This window comes from Xylona heveae (genome assembly GCF_001619985.1).
Source record: "Xylona heveae TC161 unplaced genomic scaffold L228scaffold_13, whole genome shotgun sequence".
Taxonomy (NCBI): domain Eukaryota; kingdom Fungi; phylum Ascomycota; class Xylonomycetes; order Xylonales; family Xylonaceae; genus Xylona; species Xylona heveae.
The window spans coordinates 686,223-704,597 of NW_017264205.1; the positions used below are offsets into that span (position 1 = coordinate 686,223).

Here is an 18,375-nt window from a genome sequence, read left to right on the forward strand (position 1 = left end):
GATCTAAATTGATGCGATAAGTACTGCGTAAAGCTTCTGCAAGGGGGGGAATTCTCCGTACAGTGGCAATGCTTACGCCATACATAGCAATCCAATACCACTTTGCCTACCTATCATCATCTGCTTTGTTATCGCCCAACCTCACTGAACCAGTGAAGTAGGACGGAGGAAAAGGGTAGGGTATTTTCTACCTGTCAGTTCTCCTCCACAGCGCCAACTTTTTTCCAACTCCAGTAAAAAATCCGAGCTCAACAGCCGCGTGAGCTCCACATGCACACGCTAGCGGACGGCAAGCTCTTGATTCCTTTCCCAACCGGGGAAAATGCCCCAACTACGTTACAATGGATCTTCAGCCTTTGTTAGCTCAGCGGGAGAAAACAATGGTGATCTCATTCGCTGTCATCATGTCGTTTCTGGAGTCGCTGTCATGCAGCCTTTGGGCTCTAGTTTTAAAATGAGTGACTGCGCTGCCTGAGTAATGACTTTTACCAAGGACGAGCTGCGCTCTGAGAGAAACCCGCGGTCCTCAATTATAATCTATTACAAAACTTGTTTTGTCTTTTACCAATTCGCACAAAATGGTGTATCCAAACAAGTTTGAAGGTTTTATGATCGAGTCCCAGGACAAATGGAGCGACTTTTCCAAGAAGGAGGTATGTGTTCGATGCCGCTTACTCTGTGATTAAGCTACCAAGCGTTGAAGAGAAACATGTAAATACTAACTCGAGACGCCTTTAGTTCGACCCCAAACCATTTGAGGACTACGACATTGACATCCAAGTGGAAGCATGCGGTGTCTGTGGAAGTGATGTTCACACCATTACTGGCGGCTGGGGGCCTTGCAATTTGCCCCTATGCGTCGGACATGAAATTGTTGGAAAGGCGATCAAGGTCGGCGACAAGGTATCGACGGTCAAGGTCGGCGACCGTGTCGGAGTGGGTGCGCAGATCTGGGCTTGCTTGAAGTGTAAGAACTGCAAGGCCGATAACGAGAATTACTGCCCTCATCAAGTCGGTAAGCTGCGTCCCTCAACTGTCTTTTTGGAGACAGAAAGTTGCGACGACGAGATCCCATCAGCGCTGATAATGGACCATTTCAGATACTTATAATGCGCCTTATCCTGATGGCACACTTTCGCAAGGAGGATACTCTAGCCACGTCCGCGCCCACGAATACTTTACGTTTCCCATCCCAGAAAACATTGCCAGCGAGGTAGCTGCACCGATGCTCTGCGCAGGTATTACCACTTATAGCCCGCTGGTTCGCGCAAAGATCGGTGCTGGCAAGAAGGTTGCCGTCGTAGGAATGTGAGTGTGATAATCCCTCCTTTGCCTGCTGTCCCTCACTTGCGCGCCTTTTACATCTCTTTCTTCTCCGAAGCCATGTTAACACGTTGCACAGCGGCGGTCTTGGTCATTTTGGAGTCATGTGGGCTAATGCCCTCGGCGCTGAAACATATGCCATCTCGCACACGCCCAACAAAGAAGCAGACGCAAAGAAAATGGGCGCCAAGGAATTCATTTGCAGCAAGGACAAGGACTGGGCTAAACCCTGGGCATTCACATTCGACTTGATCCTCAACTGCTCAGACATGACTTCTGAGTTCAATCTGCCCGAGTATATGAGCACGCTCGCCGTCAATGGTACCTTCCACCACTGCGGCATGCCAGATAAGCCTCTGCCACAGCTCAAAGTTCCGGACTTTGTTCCGGGCGGTTATGCAATGTCTGCGAACCACATCGGAAGCCGACCCGAGATTCTGTCCATGCTCAAGCTCGCTAGCGATAAGGGAATCAAGACGTGGGTCGAAAAAATTGACATTAGTGAAAAGGGATGCAAGGAAGCTGTGGAGAGAGTGTATAAGAATGACGTCCACTACCGGTTCTCCTTGGTCGGCTTTGACAAGGCCTTTTCACGACAGTAATTGTCTTGTGCTGTTGTCGAGCATTAACCGATTATGATTGACCGTTTACAAAAATAGGCGGAGTGGGCGTAAACAAAAGGTGTTTGAAGAATCAGTGGTAGAGGGTTTTGGAAGTATAGATACCAAGAAAAGGCGTTGACGAGAGGCTGAGGGGTTTAGTATGTATCTAGAAGCGATCTGGAGCTGTTATATGATGAACGAGAAATATACACGTTAGTACCGCGCGAAATGATTCATAGATGAGTGAGTAAACCAAAAAATAATAATAATAATAATATAAGTACAAATGCTATAAAAGTTCTGACCAGAATTAACGGTCGATACTCATTAAAACCATGGAGTTAATAGTATTTAAAACCCCGAATTTAACGGTGTTTAACCATACTTGGGATATTTTCCAAAAATAATAGTCATCGTTTTGACCCTACTTTCGATTATGAGCTTCATGAGCCCGAGCTCTTACTACTGAGCTAAGGGAGCTTTTGTTCAAAAGATATATAGATTTACGGCATATAGCTTCAAAAAAGTAGAAGTAATGTGCAAGCCCGGAAGGTGAACTTGAAGTTTTTCTACTATTGCTAAGTTGAAAACCCAATTACTTTTAACCATAAATTAGATTGAACTAAAAACCAATAACTAATTTTCATTGGTTATAACTGAAATTTTTGAAGCAGGTAGTGTAAAGCAGATTAAATAGTTTATATTCTGAGCAACTGTGGCTGATTGTAATTAACCGAAAAGTCAGCAAAATTTGGGCAAAAATATTTCGCGTATTTGCACTTGAGTATTCAGCAGCTCTATAGGTAAAGCGACTCTTCTAATTTCTTTGCTTGTTCCCTTTTTTGTAAAGGCTATATACATACATAGTCTAGTATTCTACAAACTCTTTGTGTCGGCATTCCTTTGAACAACTACGATTAAAACATCATTCAGAAAACATCTATCCACCTGTCAAACAACCGGCCTCTATTTTAGAAGTCTTGGTCACCGGTGTACTGACTTCAATACCCAGCTTGGCGATGTCCTCGGCCTTCATAGCCCGCCGGGCAGCAGCCGCTTCAGTGAGGGACTTGACTCCAGTGATGATGCCGAAAATATCAAAGAGTATACTCGATGGGTCCTCAACCAAGCTGTAGATACTCACGGCCACATCGCCCGAGTTACTAAGAAGCGACAGAATCGATGCAATTGCAGTCAGATCAGCGGCTTCAAAAGCTTCGCCAATGGCTGGAAGCACAAAAAGAAAGCTCGTAAGGAATAAAAGCGCCATTTCTTTCCTTTTCTCTTCCGTGATGTGTTTTGCTTCTTCGACCACAGCAGACATGGACGTGACAGACTGTGCTGTCATATAGACCGGTATGGCTGCGGCATCGACATAGTCGGCTGTGTTGCTGATAAAGGGAAAGTCCTGCTCGTCAAGAGCCACATCATTTAACATATTTGAAAAGACGGTCAGATTGTTAATGGAGTTTCCAATCAGATCCTTCGGATTGGGAACGTAGGCCATTGGAAAGCCATCCCATAACACTTCTCCACTCGAGTCATGATAAGCAGTGTCCCAGCTTCCAAATACTACCGTCGAGTTGTCAATTTTATATTTGGATGCAAGATAAGCGAAAAATCCCTGAGTATCCTTGCAGTGGTAGTGTGCCTTTGGTGGTGCATATCGAGGAGGGCGTGGTCCACCTTCTTTCTGCCAATTCCATATGGTGCCAGGACAATACGAAGGTACAATCGAACCATCTTTCTTTGTTTCTGTACAGTCAAAGTACTGTACACAGTTGCTTTCCATGCATTCGTTCAGATCTGGCTGGACTTGAGATTTAATGTAGTCGGAATAGACCTTGAATTTCTTGTCGTAATTTTTGGAAAGAAGCTGGTTATATTCGGTCAGAGACTGCGTAAGGTTTTGTGCCTGGACTTGAAGGATATACATGTTTCGACAGTACATTGGAATGCTATCTCCTGCAGCGAAGACAGCATCGATACTATCAAATTCCTGGTTGCAATCTGGAAAGTCGTCGCCTGGAGAGAAACATCCATCGTCAGAAGCACATGCACCAGATGGACAATAACCGTAGGCACATGTAAAGCTACAAAGATTGAGGTAGGTATCATAGTCTAACCCAGCAGCCGGACAGCCAATAACATCAAGAGCATCTGGGAGCGCAGGTGCAGTGCCGTTGGCGGTACATGTACACTGGTCCTCGGGGCAGAATCCATAGCTGCATGCAAAGCTGCACAGACCAGCCAAATTGCCCTCTCCGTACCCTGCAATGCAGCTATTTGTTGAATTGCCCCCAGATGTTGAATTGCCTCCAGAGCATGAATCTCCTGAACTACATGCACCGGCCGGACAATAACCCCGAGAGCAAGTAAAAGCACAAAGATCGTTGTAAGAATCGAAATCCATGCCCGGGGCAGGGCAGCTAGAAATGCTTGAAGCGGATGGAGGAATAGGCTTTGGGCCAATCTTTGTACAGGTGCACGACTCCGCAGGACAGTACCCATAGCTGCAGGAGTAGGCGCAAAGCCCCTCTAGATTTCCATCACCTGTACCTGCAACACAGGCTGGAACTGGCGGGTCTTGAGTAGGAGCAACCTGGCAAACATAACCAGCCGGTTTGATGGTACAAGCATCAGGACAGTAGCAATAATTGCAACTGAAGTCACATAGGCCTAGATAACTACCATCGAGACCTTCAGCAGGACAACCATGATCGCCAGTCGCCTCCGGTTTGTCGCGTGCAGTGCCCAAGGCACTGCATGTGCACGCTCCAATCGGGCAGTATCCATAACTGCAGGCAAAACTACACAGCCCAGCGTAGTTGTTGATTCCAAAACCAGCTATACACTCCATGTCAGAAAGTGAGTGCGACGGCTCGACTGGAGCAATAGTATTGCCTGCCGTGGCACTGGCAACAAAGGCATTCCAGTTCTCGATCCCATCAACACATTGTGTAGAAATAGGAGCAGCATTGATTTGAGCAATTATGGCACCGTTTCGAGAAATGGTGACATATACAGCGCCAAGGTTTCCATTGAACGGTACACTTCCATGATAAATACCAACTCCATCGCTTGGAACATTTCTCCAAGTTCCAATTTGCTCTACCCCGCCAATTGAAACAGTTACTGTAGCATCCGAGGCCAAAAGTGCAGAATAAAAGACTTTGTCTTGAACGATGTCTGATGGGGGATATTCATTTTGGAGCTGGCTAATGGTGTTTCCCGTAGTACCACCAGTACCACATGCAGTAGCTGGTTGTTGACGGAACCAGGCAACTGCCCCTTCCTGGGTAATTGAAGAGATATTGTTTTTGTAGGTATCAATCAGGTATGGCAGGAACAGGCGCCAGCCATCATGTGTCAAGCCTGTAGCATAGTTGTATGGTGATTTGCCGGTGTCAAAAGCAGTAAACTCGGATATATGTATCGGTCCAATGTAGTGCGATTCCCCGTAATCATTCCAAGAAATGATCTCGACAAAATCTGGCTGGACCCAGAGGACTTGCTGCCAGCGGTCATACCATAAATCGTCTCCTCGCCACAGCCAATTCTTGTGGTAGCCAGGCATGTTGGTAAAGAACCACGGGGAAACTGGCATCATGTACTTTTTGTCACCAAGAAAGTACAGATACGAAGCATCAATCAGTGTATTCATGTCGTTGGGACCCTCGGGCCATGCACCCCAGCTAAACAGTCCATCAACAGGACCTGCTTGCATGGCAGCCTTGGCCCCCAGCGAAGACCAGGAGGGTACAAAGTAACAGTTGGTTTGTGTCCTGATGTCGATCCAGTCTTGGGCGCGGTCCGGGCCTTCAAAGGTTGATACAAATGGCTGTGGGCCGACTTTGTAGTAGGCTGCATTTGATCCGTATTGATTGATCAATTTGATCACATTTTCTTTTAGCCAGTCGCCATTTCCTGCATAATCGAAAGAAAAGAAGAGTTTAAAAGTAGCGCCAAGATTGTTGGCCGCAGTAAAGGCGTTCGACAAGGACGGCGCATTGAGGGGATCGCCATTTGCAATATTGAGTGCAAATGCATCGATATGCGCATCACGTGCCTGAATTATATCGTGTTCCCAATCGGCCACAGAGAAGGAGGCAGTATTTCCAACCTATTATGACAATCAGTATCAACGGTCAGAATTCGAACGAAAAGAGGGGATGGAAATAATACCATAAAGTGAGCAAAAACTGCTTTGGCCTGGACTTCGTAGGCAGCGCCTAACATCAGGACCAGAAGACATATCAACCTCATGTTGCAAGACACATTGACCTAAAGCATCCGCACGAAAGAGTCTCGTTATGATCAATTCCGAAAATGTTTCCCATTAAAATGAAGCGAGGGTCTATGGTTAAAAGTATCAATGCCCTTTTCGAAAACTTTCAGCAGTCGCCTTATATGACCGGCATGTTTCCGAAGGAACTGAAGGGTTAAATTTCCCCTGGCATCCGAAAGCCCTGGTAGGGACCAATATTGCCTTGCAAATGCAACCATGGCCAGCAGAATGTAAGTTTCGCAGTCGCCCTTGAGCAAACGGAGCGGGGGAAAAGGGGGAGATAGGAGAAATGCCACGTAACGGAAAATTGCTCATGATGTTAGCAGTAATGTAGGTCAAAAAAGTTTCTATCGTCTGATTCCTTTACCAGCCTTCCAGTAGGCAATAAAATGAAGATGAAGGGCCCGGCTTCCTAGTTCAAGTTGTTCGATAAGCGCAGCCGGCCTCGGGACAATTCCGTTGATGCTAAGAATTAAAGTTCACAGGCTAACAAAACTAAGCGCGGAGTTTGTGGGGTTTGCCAGGGATGCTTAGCTGGTAGTTTCAAATATCGATAATCTATTGGTCCCTGCGCTCACTGCGTCAGCTAAAAGACGCCGAATGGGATCTAATAAGGGGTCCAAAGTCCTTTGTGCAATATCCGACCTTGCCGACATTACCCCCTCAGCCTTAATCCAAAGAATCAAAGGTTTTGAATAATGCCAGGATTGCTCCTGGTACGGGATTCACGCCTTCAGTCTCGTCCGATATATGTAAGGAGGTGCAGTTGTTCCGCGACCTCGATTGAGCTTTCACTCCTTGATGATAATAATAAAAAGCCCGGTATTACCTTGCAGCTCTCTCGTGGAGATGCTTTTAGCCTCTAACGGAGGTACCACAAGCAAGGGAAGGCCTAGATGCTCTACCATTCCAATACAATTATGAGAATTTCTTTGCTTTTCCATTCGTGAGTCAAGTATTAACTTCTATTTCGAAAGTGTACCTCCTCTGGTGGCCATGGAAGCAAAAATGTCGTCCGATTATTTGATCATTTCTATGGCCAGAAATCTCAGGATCCGGGCCTCTTCAACAAATCCCTTCTTCCGTTCGTATCTGTCCCTGCATCTTCCTCAAGTAGCGGCAATGCCCATTCAAATTTATTGAGCTTCTTCATGAATTGAATGCCTTTGAGGATACATAAAAGACTGCAGGAATATACGTAAGGAACTTGACTCAATGCCTAATGCCAGTATCAGGAATACTAATTCGCGGAAATAGCAAGAATGAAGCTCCTCTTTTTCTTCACCACCACCTTGGTTTACCTCTCGGCACACGTATGCGCATATGGCCTTGCAGGAGGCTACGAGCGCATGTATTTCTACTATGCCTACCTTCTCGATGCTACTGCAAACACGACGCCACAAAAAATAAGTTCTCTCTGCGGAAAACGGTTTGGCACCGATATCTGCTCCTTTCATCAATTTCTCAAATATATCAATATTCCATTCCCTACCGATCAAGAGCTTGCACTTGCAGGAATCAGTAATGCCGAGGAACCAGACATTGAAACAACAGCAAATGCTCTAGGCGCGGTGAAACGCCTCAGTGGGACTGTCAATCCCGGCAGAGTCCTCGAAGGAGACTGGAACTGCTATGCCGATGTCTTCCCACAGGTGGGCAGTGTTATCGAAGGATGCACAACCAAGATCCTGTTGCTCGACGATGAAGATGAAAGACGTGGGATAGGCCTAACACTGCTTAGAAAATGCCAAGTCTCAATAAATGCTGCACAAGCTGCACGGCAAACAGCATCATCAAATACATTGATCAACGAGGAATTACGATCAATTATTGGAGTTGACGGGGAGATTATATATAAATCAAACGTGGTTACATTAGACACTGGAAGATCTGTAGACTTTCCATTCATCGATTTGGAGGCTACGGCGATGCTCGAAGCAAACAATGATAAGACAAAAGCCATCAAAGCAGCTCTGAAAAGCTTCAAAGCCAGCGACAAATCCAATGGGGATGGGCATTTAAAAGCTATTGATGCGATGACGATTGTAAGATCAAATATTGGTTGTATAGATGGATAGTTTTGCGGTAAATGAGGCGAACCATTGTGGGATATAGTACTTGAAAGGACCTGTAGCAAGTAACATATACCGATACTTAGAAGGGTATCTCCTAATGAAAAAGAGATATTCTTACTTTTACTGCCGATCACCTTCAATTTCTCTAAATCCTATTCAAGGGTTTACTATGTCGTGCAATATAAATAGTAAGCTTGTCGGGACTTCAAACCCAACATGCTCAAAACACTAAGACTTAAGTATATTACACAAGCTAGTTACAGAATCGAATAAACCTAATGAGATGAGTCTCTTACAAATGTCTCAATGGTTCAAGGCATATAGGTACTACCTCTCATAGAGGAACAGCGGTCGATTCTTGTTGACTACTACCTACCTTAGGTACCTATCTAGGTAAGGTAGGTATACGGTATACCTGAAGGCGGCTCACAACGTTTTCGCTTGTTCTTGCTGTCGCGTTTAGCGGTCGGTTTCTTACGTCAAGACATCCTCTCTGGACATTATTACTGCTTTATTGAAAAGAATCCATCACTTTCTAATCAATACTCATCTCTGGATTGTTCGAGAGCTTCAATGTTTTACCGTGTGGATTTGCCGGAGCAGTTGTGGCAGGTTTTAGCCTGACCAAGGTAACAATCTTGCCTAAAAGGGACCCTTCCCCTAGTTATGTGTGTGACTCACTTACAGTACCTTACTCCTCGCTCTCCCGCCATTGTTATTCACCGTACCCACCCTGATCGAGTAACAATATTACAGCGTGTGCTCTTGCAAAGCTATATCTACATTCCGTGCCGTGCACTTGCATACAGAGTAAGATCTGTCCCCCGCATCGCCTCCCTCTCCTGAAAATTTCTTCCACGTCCATCTTTTGGCTCCTTTGCTTTTTCTTACCCTTCTTAAAATATTACTTTTTTCTTGATTTTCTTGGTCTTAGCACCAATCCGCAAATGGAATCCCAGCTGCCTCCGGGGTGCACAATGCGGGATGAAGGTGGCGTCCTTGATGGCCAAACTGTTGGTAGCAGAGTGAGCAAGAATGTGCCGGACTTGGAGAATATGGATTGGAATCTAGAGGACTGGAGGTCAGCCATTCATGGCAAGCAAGTCCCGTGTGCTCTCGGCCGGCCAACACCAAGATACTGCGTCATTCGGGGAATTCGGTACAACCCCGGATTTGCAAAGGAACTTCATGGTGTATTACCTGAATTTACCCGCGCACTGAATGCTCGCAGTATTATGAGCAATAGCATCCCGGATATGAATCACCCGGATGACTTTCCCTATTGCATCTGGCATCCCGAGGTGGCCACAGAGGCCACCTACCGGGAGCTCGCACATCGCTATCCACAACTCAAGTATCACGTAGGCCGCGCCTGTGCTGTGGCTGGCTATGTTGACTTGTATAAGGAGCTTGATATCCTTCCAGAAGTACACATCGCCGAAGAGGCTCGAAGCAATGGTCATTCCGCCATCTTTGACATGGTTATGGCCAATGATACCATTTACAATGTCATGAATGACTACAATCGCACCGTGGATATCGATAGCCCTTCTCCTGGGCGTCTGAACTGTGACACCGCTGTTCGCTCATTATTGGAAATCAAGAAAAAAGTCAAAAGACCTGACCTTGACATATTCGATTTCGGCGAAGAAGAAGACCACGACTTCAGCGATTTCGAAAACTTTAATATTACTGAGGATTGGAACATTGACGACCACGAGACCCCCAGGGCCGCAGCAAAGCAAGCAGATGATCTGACAAGCTACCTCTGCGCTGCATTACCGACTCATCTCCCAGATATCGACAAGGACCTGCTCATTTTGATGTCAGCGTACTACGGCGACATTGATCGATATGCCCGACTACGACGTCCTAGATTTGTAACGTGCGAGGTTGCATGCGTTGTTAGGGGCATTTACCATAACACCATGTTTGCCAAGTATTGGTCTTTGCAAAAGAACGAGAGCGACTGGATAACAGAGGCCATCACAGCCCGTTTTATCATGAACGATGACCTGACGCGTATCAAAGAAGGCGTTAAACCCCTACCCTATCTCATCTGGTATCCTCGCATTGCTTCTCGCGAGACATATGAAGAGCTTGCTGAAATAGCCCCGTCCATGAAGCCAGCTATTGCCCGTGTCTATATGATGATGGACTATCGGCAGGGTTACGACCAGCTTAATGTGCAGCCAGACGAGGCTCTGATGGATGAGGCAGAATTCCGGGCGAGCAAGAACCCATACTATAAGGAGGATCTAGAAAGAAAGGTTGCAGGAGGAGCTAAATTAAAACCAATGCCATGGCAAAGGGAGATCTGCGATGAACGTCTTACATACAGTTGGTATATGCGGCCGCGCTTAAGGAAATTCTTGACTCGGCCTCTCCTTAGTAGTTATGGCGCGGAGATATACAATGGTCTTTCGGATCCCAACGTTTCCGAGGTCGAGCGCAACCTCTGTGTACCGCCAGAGTTGCGGTTCGATGAAGAGTACTAAACCCATGAGATAACAATTATATGCAGGTTATATATAATCAATTTACTACTGATGGACTGAAGATGAAATTTCAATCAAACTAAATAGGGGAAACGTGGCAGATGGATATGATAGTTGATTCCAAATAATCCTGGTGGTCGCATTTGACCCGTAGTTAATCATTTTAGTAGTCACAGTTATGAACTCTTAACGGAGTCTGGCTGACCGAGTCCGTTATCGCAGCTGCCGACTTGACCCCGCACGGGTCCTTTTCGTCGTCCCTTACCCAACCAACAAATTAACATCTTTTCCATTACATTCAGGGACTCGGGCGAACAAAGGTTGGGAGCCCTGAAGCATTTCTTTTGAAAGACGCAAAGTCTCTGGGTGATTTCATTCACTTTGCCATGCAATAGAGTTGGGCAATCAAGTGACGTTAATATTCGGTTCTCTCGAAGCGATTTGTGCTGTTCAATTGTTTTAATGCGTCTTTGACTGTTTCTTCCACGTTGAATGATTGTATATTTTACAATTCTGCTTTTCATATAAAAATCCGCGGATTGAGCTCCGCATGCTTTCTCTTAAGTCGACCAACAAGATAGCGGGGCTGACTCTCCGAGCCTGAACGCAATATTATCCATCAGTCACGGCCAATATTAGTCACCGTTCTGGGGATCCAGCAGGGTGTACTGAGCATCAGACGTCCATTGAGAATGAACTGATCAACGAAGCTCCAAATGAGACGACCAATCTTCTCCACAAACATCCGTCTCATGTCGAAGATGCCCATGTCGAGGAAGGCTCTGTTCACGATCCCCAATACAACATCAAAGCTCAGACAAGACTAGTTTTACAAGAATTCTGGATTCTCATACGCAGTTCTATCCCTGTTATCCTAGCATATGCGCTACAAAACTCCCTCCAGACTGTATCCGTCCTCATCGTTGGGCGTCTGTCTCCTGCAGCCCTTGCCACTGCCGCGTTCTCATACATGTTCGCCATGTCCACGGCCTGGCTGGTCGCATTGGGCGGAACCACCGCACTCGATACGCTATGTTCCTCCAATTTCACTGGAAGCCAGAACCCCCACGAGCTCGGCACACTCTTGCAACGATCCTTTATTGTGCTCGGACTATTTTACATCCCAGTTATGTTCCTCTGTTTATGCTCTGAGCCCGTGTTCAAGCTTCTCGGCCAGGACCCCGAATTATCCGCCAGCAGCGCAAGATTTCTAAGCTGCCTTGCCCCGGGTGGACTGGCATACGTCTATTTCGAAGCAATGAAGAAGTACCTCCAAGCGCAAGAAATCATGCGTCCGGGAACATACGTCCTCCTAATCACCTCGCCAATAAATGCCCTTCTAAACTACCTTTTCATACATGTGTTTCATTGGGGCCTGCTCGGCGCTCCGATCGCGACGGGAATATCCTATTGGCTCTCGTTTGGGCTTCTGATTCTCTACACCCGCTTCGTCGGAGGCGGCGACTGCTGGGGTGGCTGGTCCAAGTCGTATGTTCGCAACATGGGCACGTTCGCCCGTCTGGCATTCATGGGCGTCATTCAAGTCGGAACGGAATGGTGGGCATTTGAAATTGTCGCACTGGCAGCAGCACGACTGGGGACCATTGCGCTCGCCGCGCAAAGCGTCATTATGACGACGGATCAAGTCATGAACACAATTCCCTTTAGCATTGGCGTGGCGGCGAGTTCACGGGTCGGGAATCTTTTGGGCGCCCGCAACGCCAAAGGCGCGGCAAGAGCGGCTAATGTCGCTGCGATCCTGAGTATGCTTTTTGGCGCCATTGTGCTGGCTGTGCTCATGGCCGTCAAGGATGTGTATGCGAAGATTTTTAATGATGACCCCCGTGTCGTGAAGCTCACGGCTCAAGTCCTGCCCTTTGTCGCCCTTTTTCAGATAGCAGATGGCTTGAAGGGTAGTTGTGGTGGCAGTCTGCGTGGCATGGGCCGCCAACACGTCGGCTCGGTTGTGGACTTGCTGAGTTATTACTGCGGAGCGTTGCCTTTAGGGATTTGGTTGGCTTTTCATGGGTGGGGATTAAAAGGCCTGTGGGTCGGCCAGTGCATAGCGTTGTATCTCGTCGGTGTGTTGCAGTGGGTTATTGTTCTCTTGGGTAATTGGAAGTGTCAGGTTGATAAGGCTTTGCAGAGGCTGGATCTAGCGGGCCTTGAACCGGAAAACACGTAACATTGCATGCATGCAGGAAATGCTCTGCGGTTGGTTATAGAGAGGAAATCGAATCTTTAAAGGACTAGAACGGATAAGCTTCGTAGAATATATTAGACGTCCACAAGAATAAAACATGGACGATCATATGGTCGGAAGAATGTATAGCATCTGACAGAGTCTCGATGGTGTACCAATTTAATTCTCTAGTAAAACATAATGGTCGTGAAACTCATCTAACAAAAGTATAGTCCGCTCAAAGCAATTCATAAATGCAATAACTCTCAAAACCAGAGAACAAATCGACCAACAGAAACATTAGAATCATTATCTGAGGCCGACCTTCCATTCTCACAGACTTTACTGCCGTCAACGGCACCCATATCAATCCCCATGCCCATATTGCAGGCATGCCATCTCCCGTCTTTCTCAATGCATGACATGAGCTCGCTCGTGCCACATTTCCCAAGCGAACCCGTGTCCTCGAATTTACCTGCAATACACTGCACACTATCCTTAACTTGGCCAACAAAGACGTACCCAGTCCCTGAAGCAATTCATTGAGAATAGATTGTGAGAGAATTGCACAAGATGGCTCCGGCATCGCATTCCGAGCGAATACCGGATTAATCGTTTCCGGACAGAGGTGAATCCTCTGCGGGGGAAGCATCTGCGGAGGAAAATGTAGCATTCTCCAGCTGAGACGCATTGTCCGTTGGAGGATTAGCTTGAGATTGAGACGAAGACGCATGATCACCTTGAGACGTTTCTAGAGGTCGAGGTACGATTTCCAATGGAGAATCATCCTGAGGTAAAAACCCGTCTTCAGCCAAACGTACATCATTATTTGGTTGCGGCAACGTCTGAGGCGGAGGGATGGAATCATCGCACAGGTTCTCAGTCGGCTTAGAGTCTGGGCTCACGCCATCTCCGAATTCGACTTCTGGGCCGGGATGAGGATACACAAGTGCCTCTCCCTCTTTCGTTTTGCAGCTATTGACCGATTCCAGGTTTGCGATGAATACTTCGGGGAGATGCTCCATTGAGGTGGGCTCATCCAACAATGTATCTCTCGCATAGAAGCTTCGTTTCCGAAAAGATGTCCGCAATTTCGATTTGGGCGATTCCGGCAGTGAGTAGGGGCTCATTATTTCCACTTGTGCACAATTCATGTAAAACTCTGGGAGCTGGTCTCTGTTGATCCATGTCCATGCGAAGATCGCCGTGCCTTCTGGAGCAAATGAAGGCACCGTGAAGTTCATTTTCGTCGTAGTGGCGCAGCCGCCCATGATTGACTTGATTACTCGAAAGCTGGTACCATTGTCGTAGGACAAAGAGAACTGGCACGACCCGCGATGATTCGGAGATGAATTGATCAGGGTCATATTGTATTGCATGCCAGATGTCAGGACCGCTCCAGTGTATATATTCTTGTCCTTGAGGTATCCTTTGCAAGGGAAATCGGAGCTGTGTGTGACGAGAGGTTCCATCATATTGTAGTCGATTTCATCGTATGCATATCGCACTTCCAGATGGCCTCTGATCGGGATCGGCCATTCCATGTAGCTAGACGAGCGATGTCCCTCTACGAGACAGGCTGCAGCAGACAAGAGCAGAGCATATGCAAGTGTTGATTGCTTCATCTTCGCAACCGTGTCAGTGATGATCGCCCCAGGGCAGAAGCAGAAAGTGAAATAGCAAAGGCAGTAACAGATGTCGCTATGGAATAACGTGATATTATTAGTCGGCAGATTGGCTCAGGGTTCACAGTGTATACTTATTGCATTGGGCGCGGCCCTGATGAGGTCCGCACCCCTCGCAGCGTGGGTGGGTGGACCGACGGCTGGAAAATAGCCATAGTCGATTACGCTCCCTGCATCTCAAACTTCTGATGACGAAGCAAGAAATGCCTTCAGAAGCTAAAGCGTGCTTCGGACGTAAAAGGGTTGGGTAGACGAGAAGGTCAGCATTCCTCAAAGTTTGCGGGTATTTCCTGGGCGACCCAATAAATGCTGTCACGGGGAAAAGAAAAGAAATATATAAAGGAAGAAAGCAGAAGGGAAGAGTCGCCCTCAGAATATCGCCAAATATTCTTCAAAATCAGCAAGACGGAAATAGCAAACAAATTGCCGAACTCGAGAAAAAAGTCAGTCAAAAAAACACAAGCGAAGAAAGCTCAATATGCTGCAAAGGCACCCCCACGAGGGCCCCGGAAGTGTATCCATACGGCCTTTTTAGGGCAAGGGATTCTTCTTAGGAATGCCATTGCTTAGCCGGGAAACTACTGCAGCGTAAGCAAGGGTTGATGTTGAGGGCAATACAAATAATTAGATGAGAGAGAACGGAGCGCACACACGTGCGACAGACATCACTACTTGCATAATTAATTATTCTTTTGCACACCGATTGATTAAGGAATAAAGTGGTAGCATGAAGGCTATGCAGCATAATAATAGTGAATGGAGTTGCAAAGTATATCGCGGCTAAAGTAGTAACGGGCGGCTGAAAGTCAAAAACAAGTCTAAAATGGATGACGGAAATGACGTTTACATCCGCTTTAGCGCCGATCGAAAGAGATCTCAAGATGCTCCCGATCTCTCCAGAACGTCAGGGGTCCCCCTGATCCATTGCCATTCTTGTCATCGTGTCTCTTCTCCAGGATCGCAGTTCGTCATAATTCCATCCACAAAAGAACCACTACAACTCTTTTGCAGTGACGTCGCGTGTGAAAAGTGTCGTAAAACATGTGTCGTGTGCGCAGTGTTATTGCACTGAATGATTCTTCGCACCCCGGGTAGAATCTTTCGACTACCCACAAATCCATTGAATATAAAATATACTGCTTCTTTTTTACGCAGTTCTCGTTCTTTAATCACAGCAAACAGGACTCTATCATCAACCGGAATCATGGCGAAGAGAAAACGGTCCTCTGTTGCCAACGGAGATGCTGCCCGCTTGCTCCCCTCAGAAACTACCAAAGAATCGGTTCCGGCAAGTAGCAGATCGCGGGTAGCTCGAGGCAAAGCTCAGGTGCCAAATGCAGGATCAATCAAATCGGGCGACAGTGCGGCCGTCCTTGATAGCAAAGACGCTGTCATGGCTTCAACATCTACCGCGGACGGCGTTCCACTGAAAGCAAAAACAGCTGTGCGGACTCGAAAGATGAGTTCTGACTTGTCCGACGAATTACAAGCAGAGCACTTGACCAATGGCGAGGCCAGTCAGAATGTAGCTCAATTGAACAAGGCCAAGTCGACGCAAAGCCTGAACGGCTTTAAGAAAGAGCGTGATGCTGCGGACCGATCATTTGATCCTGATGATGGGGGCGGTAACGAAGAAGAAGCCGACGAGGAAGACGTCAAAGCTGCGCTCGGGAGACCTCCTCCTGTGAACAGTAGCTATCTTCCGCTTCCTTGGAAAGGTCGACTTGGCTATGTGAGAGCTCGCTTTATACTCTCCAATGTAGGCCCTGCTAATCCAATGAGTAGGCTTGTCTGTGTACTTATCTCCGATTCAGTAATCCAGCCGTGTTTAGCTCTCGTACGTGTCGCATTGCGTCTATTTTGGAACATCGGCATCCTCTCAAAGATCCAAGCCAGCCGGAACACCCAACCAAAAATAGACCGGATAAAGACCAGCCTGCAGATATCGCTCGAGGTCAGGCCTGGGTTGAGTCGCTTGCACTAGCAAATGTGCGAGACACTATCAAAATGATCAAGTGGAATGACAAATACGGCATCAAATTTATGAGGTTGAGTAGCGAAATGTTTCCATTTGCCAGCCACGAGGAGTACGGATATAAGCTCGAGCCTTTTGCTGCAGAGACTCTCGGGGAGCTTGGAAAAGTGGTAGCACAACTGGGACATCGTGTAACAACGCATCCCGGTCAGGTATGCAAACATTTTTCCTAACTACATTGCGTGTGTGCTAATTTGATTCATAGTACACTCAATTGGGGTCTCCGCGGCCCGAGGTCATTCGAAATGCCATTCGAGATCTGGAGTATCATGCAGAAATGCTGAGCTTGCTTAAGCTTCCACCTCAGCAAGATCGAGACGCGGTCATGATCCTCCACATGGGCGGGGTTTATGGGGACAAGGAGGCATCCTTGGAAAGATTTCGGAAGAATTACAAAGGCTTGTCTCAAAATATCAAAAACCGGCTAGTCCTCGAGAATGACGATGTGAGCTGGTCGGTCCATGACCTGTTGCCAATTTGCAACGAGTTAAATATTCCGCTCGTCCTAGATTATCATCATCACAATATTATGTTCGACGCGGACAAGGTTCGCGAAGGAACGTTGGATATCATGGGGCTCTACGACGATATCAAGCAGACCTGGATGCGAAAAGGCATGACTCAGAAGATGCACTACTCCGAGCCTACAGTTGAGGCAATCACCCCCCGCCAACGGAGGAAACACAGGCCAAGAGTGACTACTTTACCGCCCTGCGACCCGACTATGGACCTGATGATAGAGGCTAAGGACAAGGAGCAAGCAGTCTTCGAGCTGATGCGGACGTATAGGCTTCCTGGCTGGGATCTGTTCAACGACATTGTTCCGCATGTTCGTCAGGACGAGAACAAACCACCAAAACCTGCCAAAAAGAAAGCCTCGCCAAAGAAGAAGGGCCGGGTCAAGGTCGAAGGAGCTCAAGCAGATGAAGATCTTGAAGCCGTAGCTGAGCAGCTCGAGGATGAAGAGGCCGCCAGTCATCCTAGATTGATACCCGAAGAAGAAGTCGGTATGGGTGGGCCAGAGCGAAGAGTGTATTGGCCTCCTGGAATGGAGGACTGGTTAAGACCTCCCAAGAGAGTCACGAAAAAGAAAGACACGAAGGACGAAGGTGACACGCCAAAGGCTACACCAGCGAAAAAGCGGAAGAACACTAAAGAAGAGCCGCAGCCTAGTCCAGCTGGTCAGCTGAAGAAGCCGGGTCGCGCCAGGGGCAAACGATCAAAGGCTACACCGACTCCTCCCATGTCGGAAGATGAGAGCGATTCGGGATTGTCAGTTCCTCTTGACGACAATGATGATGGTGATCATGATGCGGAAGTTGCCACACGCAGCGAAAGTGTCAGCATTCCAAGCAGAAGAAGTGGACGCGCAAAGAGAATCAGTTATGCAGAGGATGCGGATTGAAGTAGGTAAATAGCAGCATTGACTAGAGAGCTTTTGCAACTGTTCAATTCACCTATCCAGGTTTCTGTTCAAATATTTCAGATAGGAAAGGTCTGATGCTATTCTATTATAAGCAATCATGCACTTGTTTGCTGCAACACTAAATCTATTTTCACGGGATTGGCTTAAAGTCCCGGAATGGTTAGTTTTGCCTTTCGAGTCTCTACTATACGAAATGGTAAAACCATGATTCAAATTGAAAGCCATGAACAAAACTAAGCATTTCAACCTCATGACTGTTGT

General features: G+C 47.1%; 6 protein-coding genes across 6 annotated transcripts; 4 read left to right on the forward strand and 2 right to left on the reverse strand.

Moving 5' to 3' along the window:
• Positions 1–145: 145 nt before the first annotated feature.
• On the forward strand, positions 146–2,209 carry L228DRAFT_251157 (NADP-dependent alcohol dehydrogenase 6). Its single transcript, XM_018333494.1, has 4 exons — positions 146–653; positions 739–1,015; positions 1,101–1,308; positions 1,403–2,209. The coding sequence occupies exons 1-4, from the start codon at positions 579–581 to the stop codon at positions 1,923–1,925; spliced, it is 1,083 nt and encodes a 360-aa protein (XP_018185092.1). The 5' UTR covers positions 146–578; the 3' UTR covers positions 1,926–2,209.
• Positions 2,210–2,816: 607 nt separating this feature from the next.
• On the reverse strand, positions 2,817–6,270 carry L228DRAFT_285941 (carbohydrate-binding module family 24 protein). Its single transcript, XM_018336392.1, has 2 exons — positions 6,111–6,270; positions 2,817–6,048 (listed from the first exon to the last, which is right to left on the reverse strand). Exons 1-2 carry the CDS (start codon positions 6,189–6,191, stop codon positions 2,866–2,868), a joined length of 3,264 nt encoding a protein of 1,087 aa, XP_018185093.1. The 5' UTR covers positions 6,192–6,270; the 3' UTR covers positions 2,817–2,865.
• Positions 6,271–7,475: 1,205 nt separating this feature from the next.
• L228DRAFT_285942 (hypothetical protein) lies at positions 7,476–8,363 on the forward strand (the record flags this gene model as incomplete). Its single annotated transcript, XM_018336393.1, has 1 exon — positions 7,476–8,363. The coding sequence occupies one exon, from the start codon at positions 7,476–7,478 to the stop codon at positions 8,289–8,291; it is 816 nt and encodes a 271-aa protein (XP_018185094.1). The 3' UTR covers positions 8,292–8,363.
• A 452-nt stretch (positions 8,364–8,815) lies between these two features.
• L228DRAFT_285943 (MATE efflux family protein) lies at positions 8,816–13,109 on the forward strand. Its single transcript, XM_018336394.1, has 2 exons — positions 8,816–10,779; positions 11,426–13,109. The coding sequence occupies exons 1-2, from the start codon at positions 9,236–9,238 to the stop codon at positions 12,969–12,971; spliced, it is 3,090 nt and encodes a 1,029-aa protein (XP_018185095.1). The 5' UTR covers positions 8,816–9,235; the 3' UTR covers positions 12,972–13,109.
• A 62-nt stretch (positions 13,110–13,171) lies between these two features.
• On the reverse strand, positions 13,172–14,996 carry L228DRAFT_285944 (lytic polysaccharide monooxygenase). Its single transcript, XM_018336395.1, has one exon. The coding sequence runs from the start codon at positions 14,591–14,593 to the stop codon at positions 13,577–13,579; it is 1,017 nt and encodes a 338-aa protein (XP_018185096.1). The 5' UTR covers positions 14,594–14,996; the 3' UTR covers positions 13,172–13,576.
• An 861-nt stretch (positions 14,997–15,857) lies between these two features.
• Positions 15,858–18,093, forward strand: L228DRAFT_285945 (UV-endonuclease UvdE; the record flags this gene model as incomplete). Its single annotated transcript, XM_018336396.1, has 3 exons — positions 15,858–16,385; positions 16,439–16,840; positions 16,894–18,093. The coding sequence occupies 3 exons, from the start codon at positions 15,858–15,860 to the stop codon at positions 18,091–18,093; spliced, it is 2,130 nt and encodes a 709-aa protein (XP_018185097.1).
• Positions 18,094–18,375: the final 282 nt, after the last annotated feature.

Excerpts from the sequence above, each read along its gene's own strand:
- L228DRAFT_251157 (XM_018333494.1), top strand. The coding sequence starts at position 579 with ATGGTGTATCCAAACAAGTTTGAAGGTTTTATGATCGAGTCCCAGGAC. Across the intron at positions 654-738 it reads GCGACTTTTCCAAGAAGGAG|TTCGACCCCAAACCATTTGA; the intron begins GTATGTGTTCGA and ends AGACGCCTTTAG. Across the intron at positions 1,309-1,402 it reads AAGGTTGCCGTCGTAGGAAT|CGGCGGTCTTGGTCATTTTG; the intron begins GTGAGTGTGATA and ends CACGTTGCACAG.
- L228DRAFT_285944 (XM_018336395.1), bottom strand. The coding sequence starts at position 14,593 with ATGAAGCAATCAACACTTGCATATGCTCTGCTCTTGTCTGCTGCAGCC.
- L228DRAFT_285943 (XM_018336394.1), top strand. The coding sequence starts at position 9,236 with ATGGAATCCCAGCTGCCTCCGGGGTGCACAATGCGGGATGAAGGTGGC. Across the intron at positions 10,780-11,425 it reads GAGTTGCGGTTCGATGAAGA|TCACCGTTCTGGGGATCCAG; the intron begins GTACTAAACCCA and ends GGCCAATATTAG.
- L228DRAFT_285941 (XM_018336392.1), bottom strand. The coding sequence starts at position 6,191 with ATGAGGTTGATATGTCTTCTGGTCCTGATGTTAGGCGCTGCCTACGAA. Across the intron at positions 6,049-6,110 it reads CAGTTTTTGCTCACTTTATG|GTTGGAAATACTGCCTCCTT; the intron begins GTATTATTTCCA and ends TTGTCATAATAG.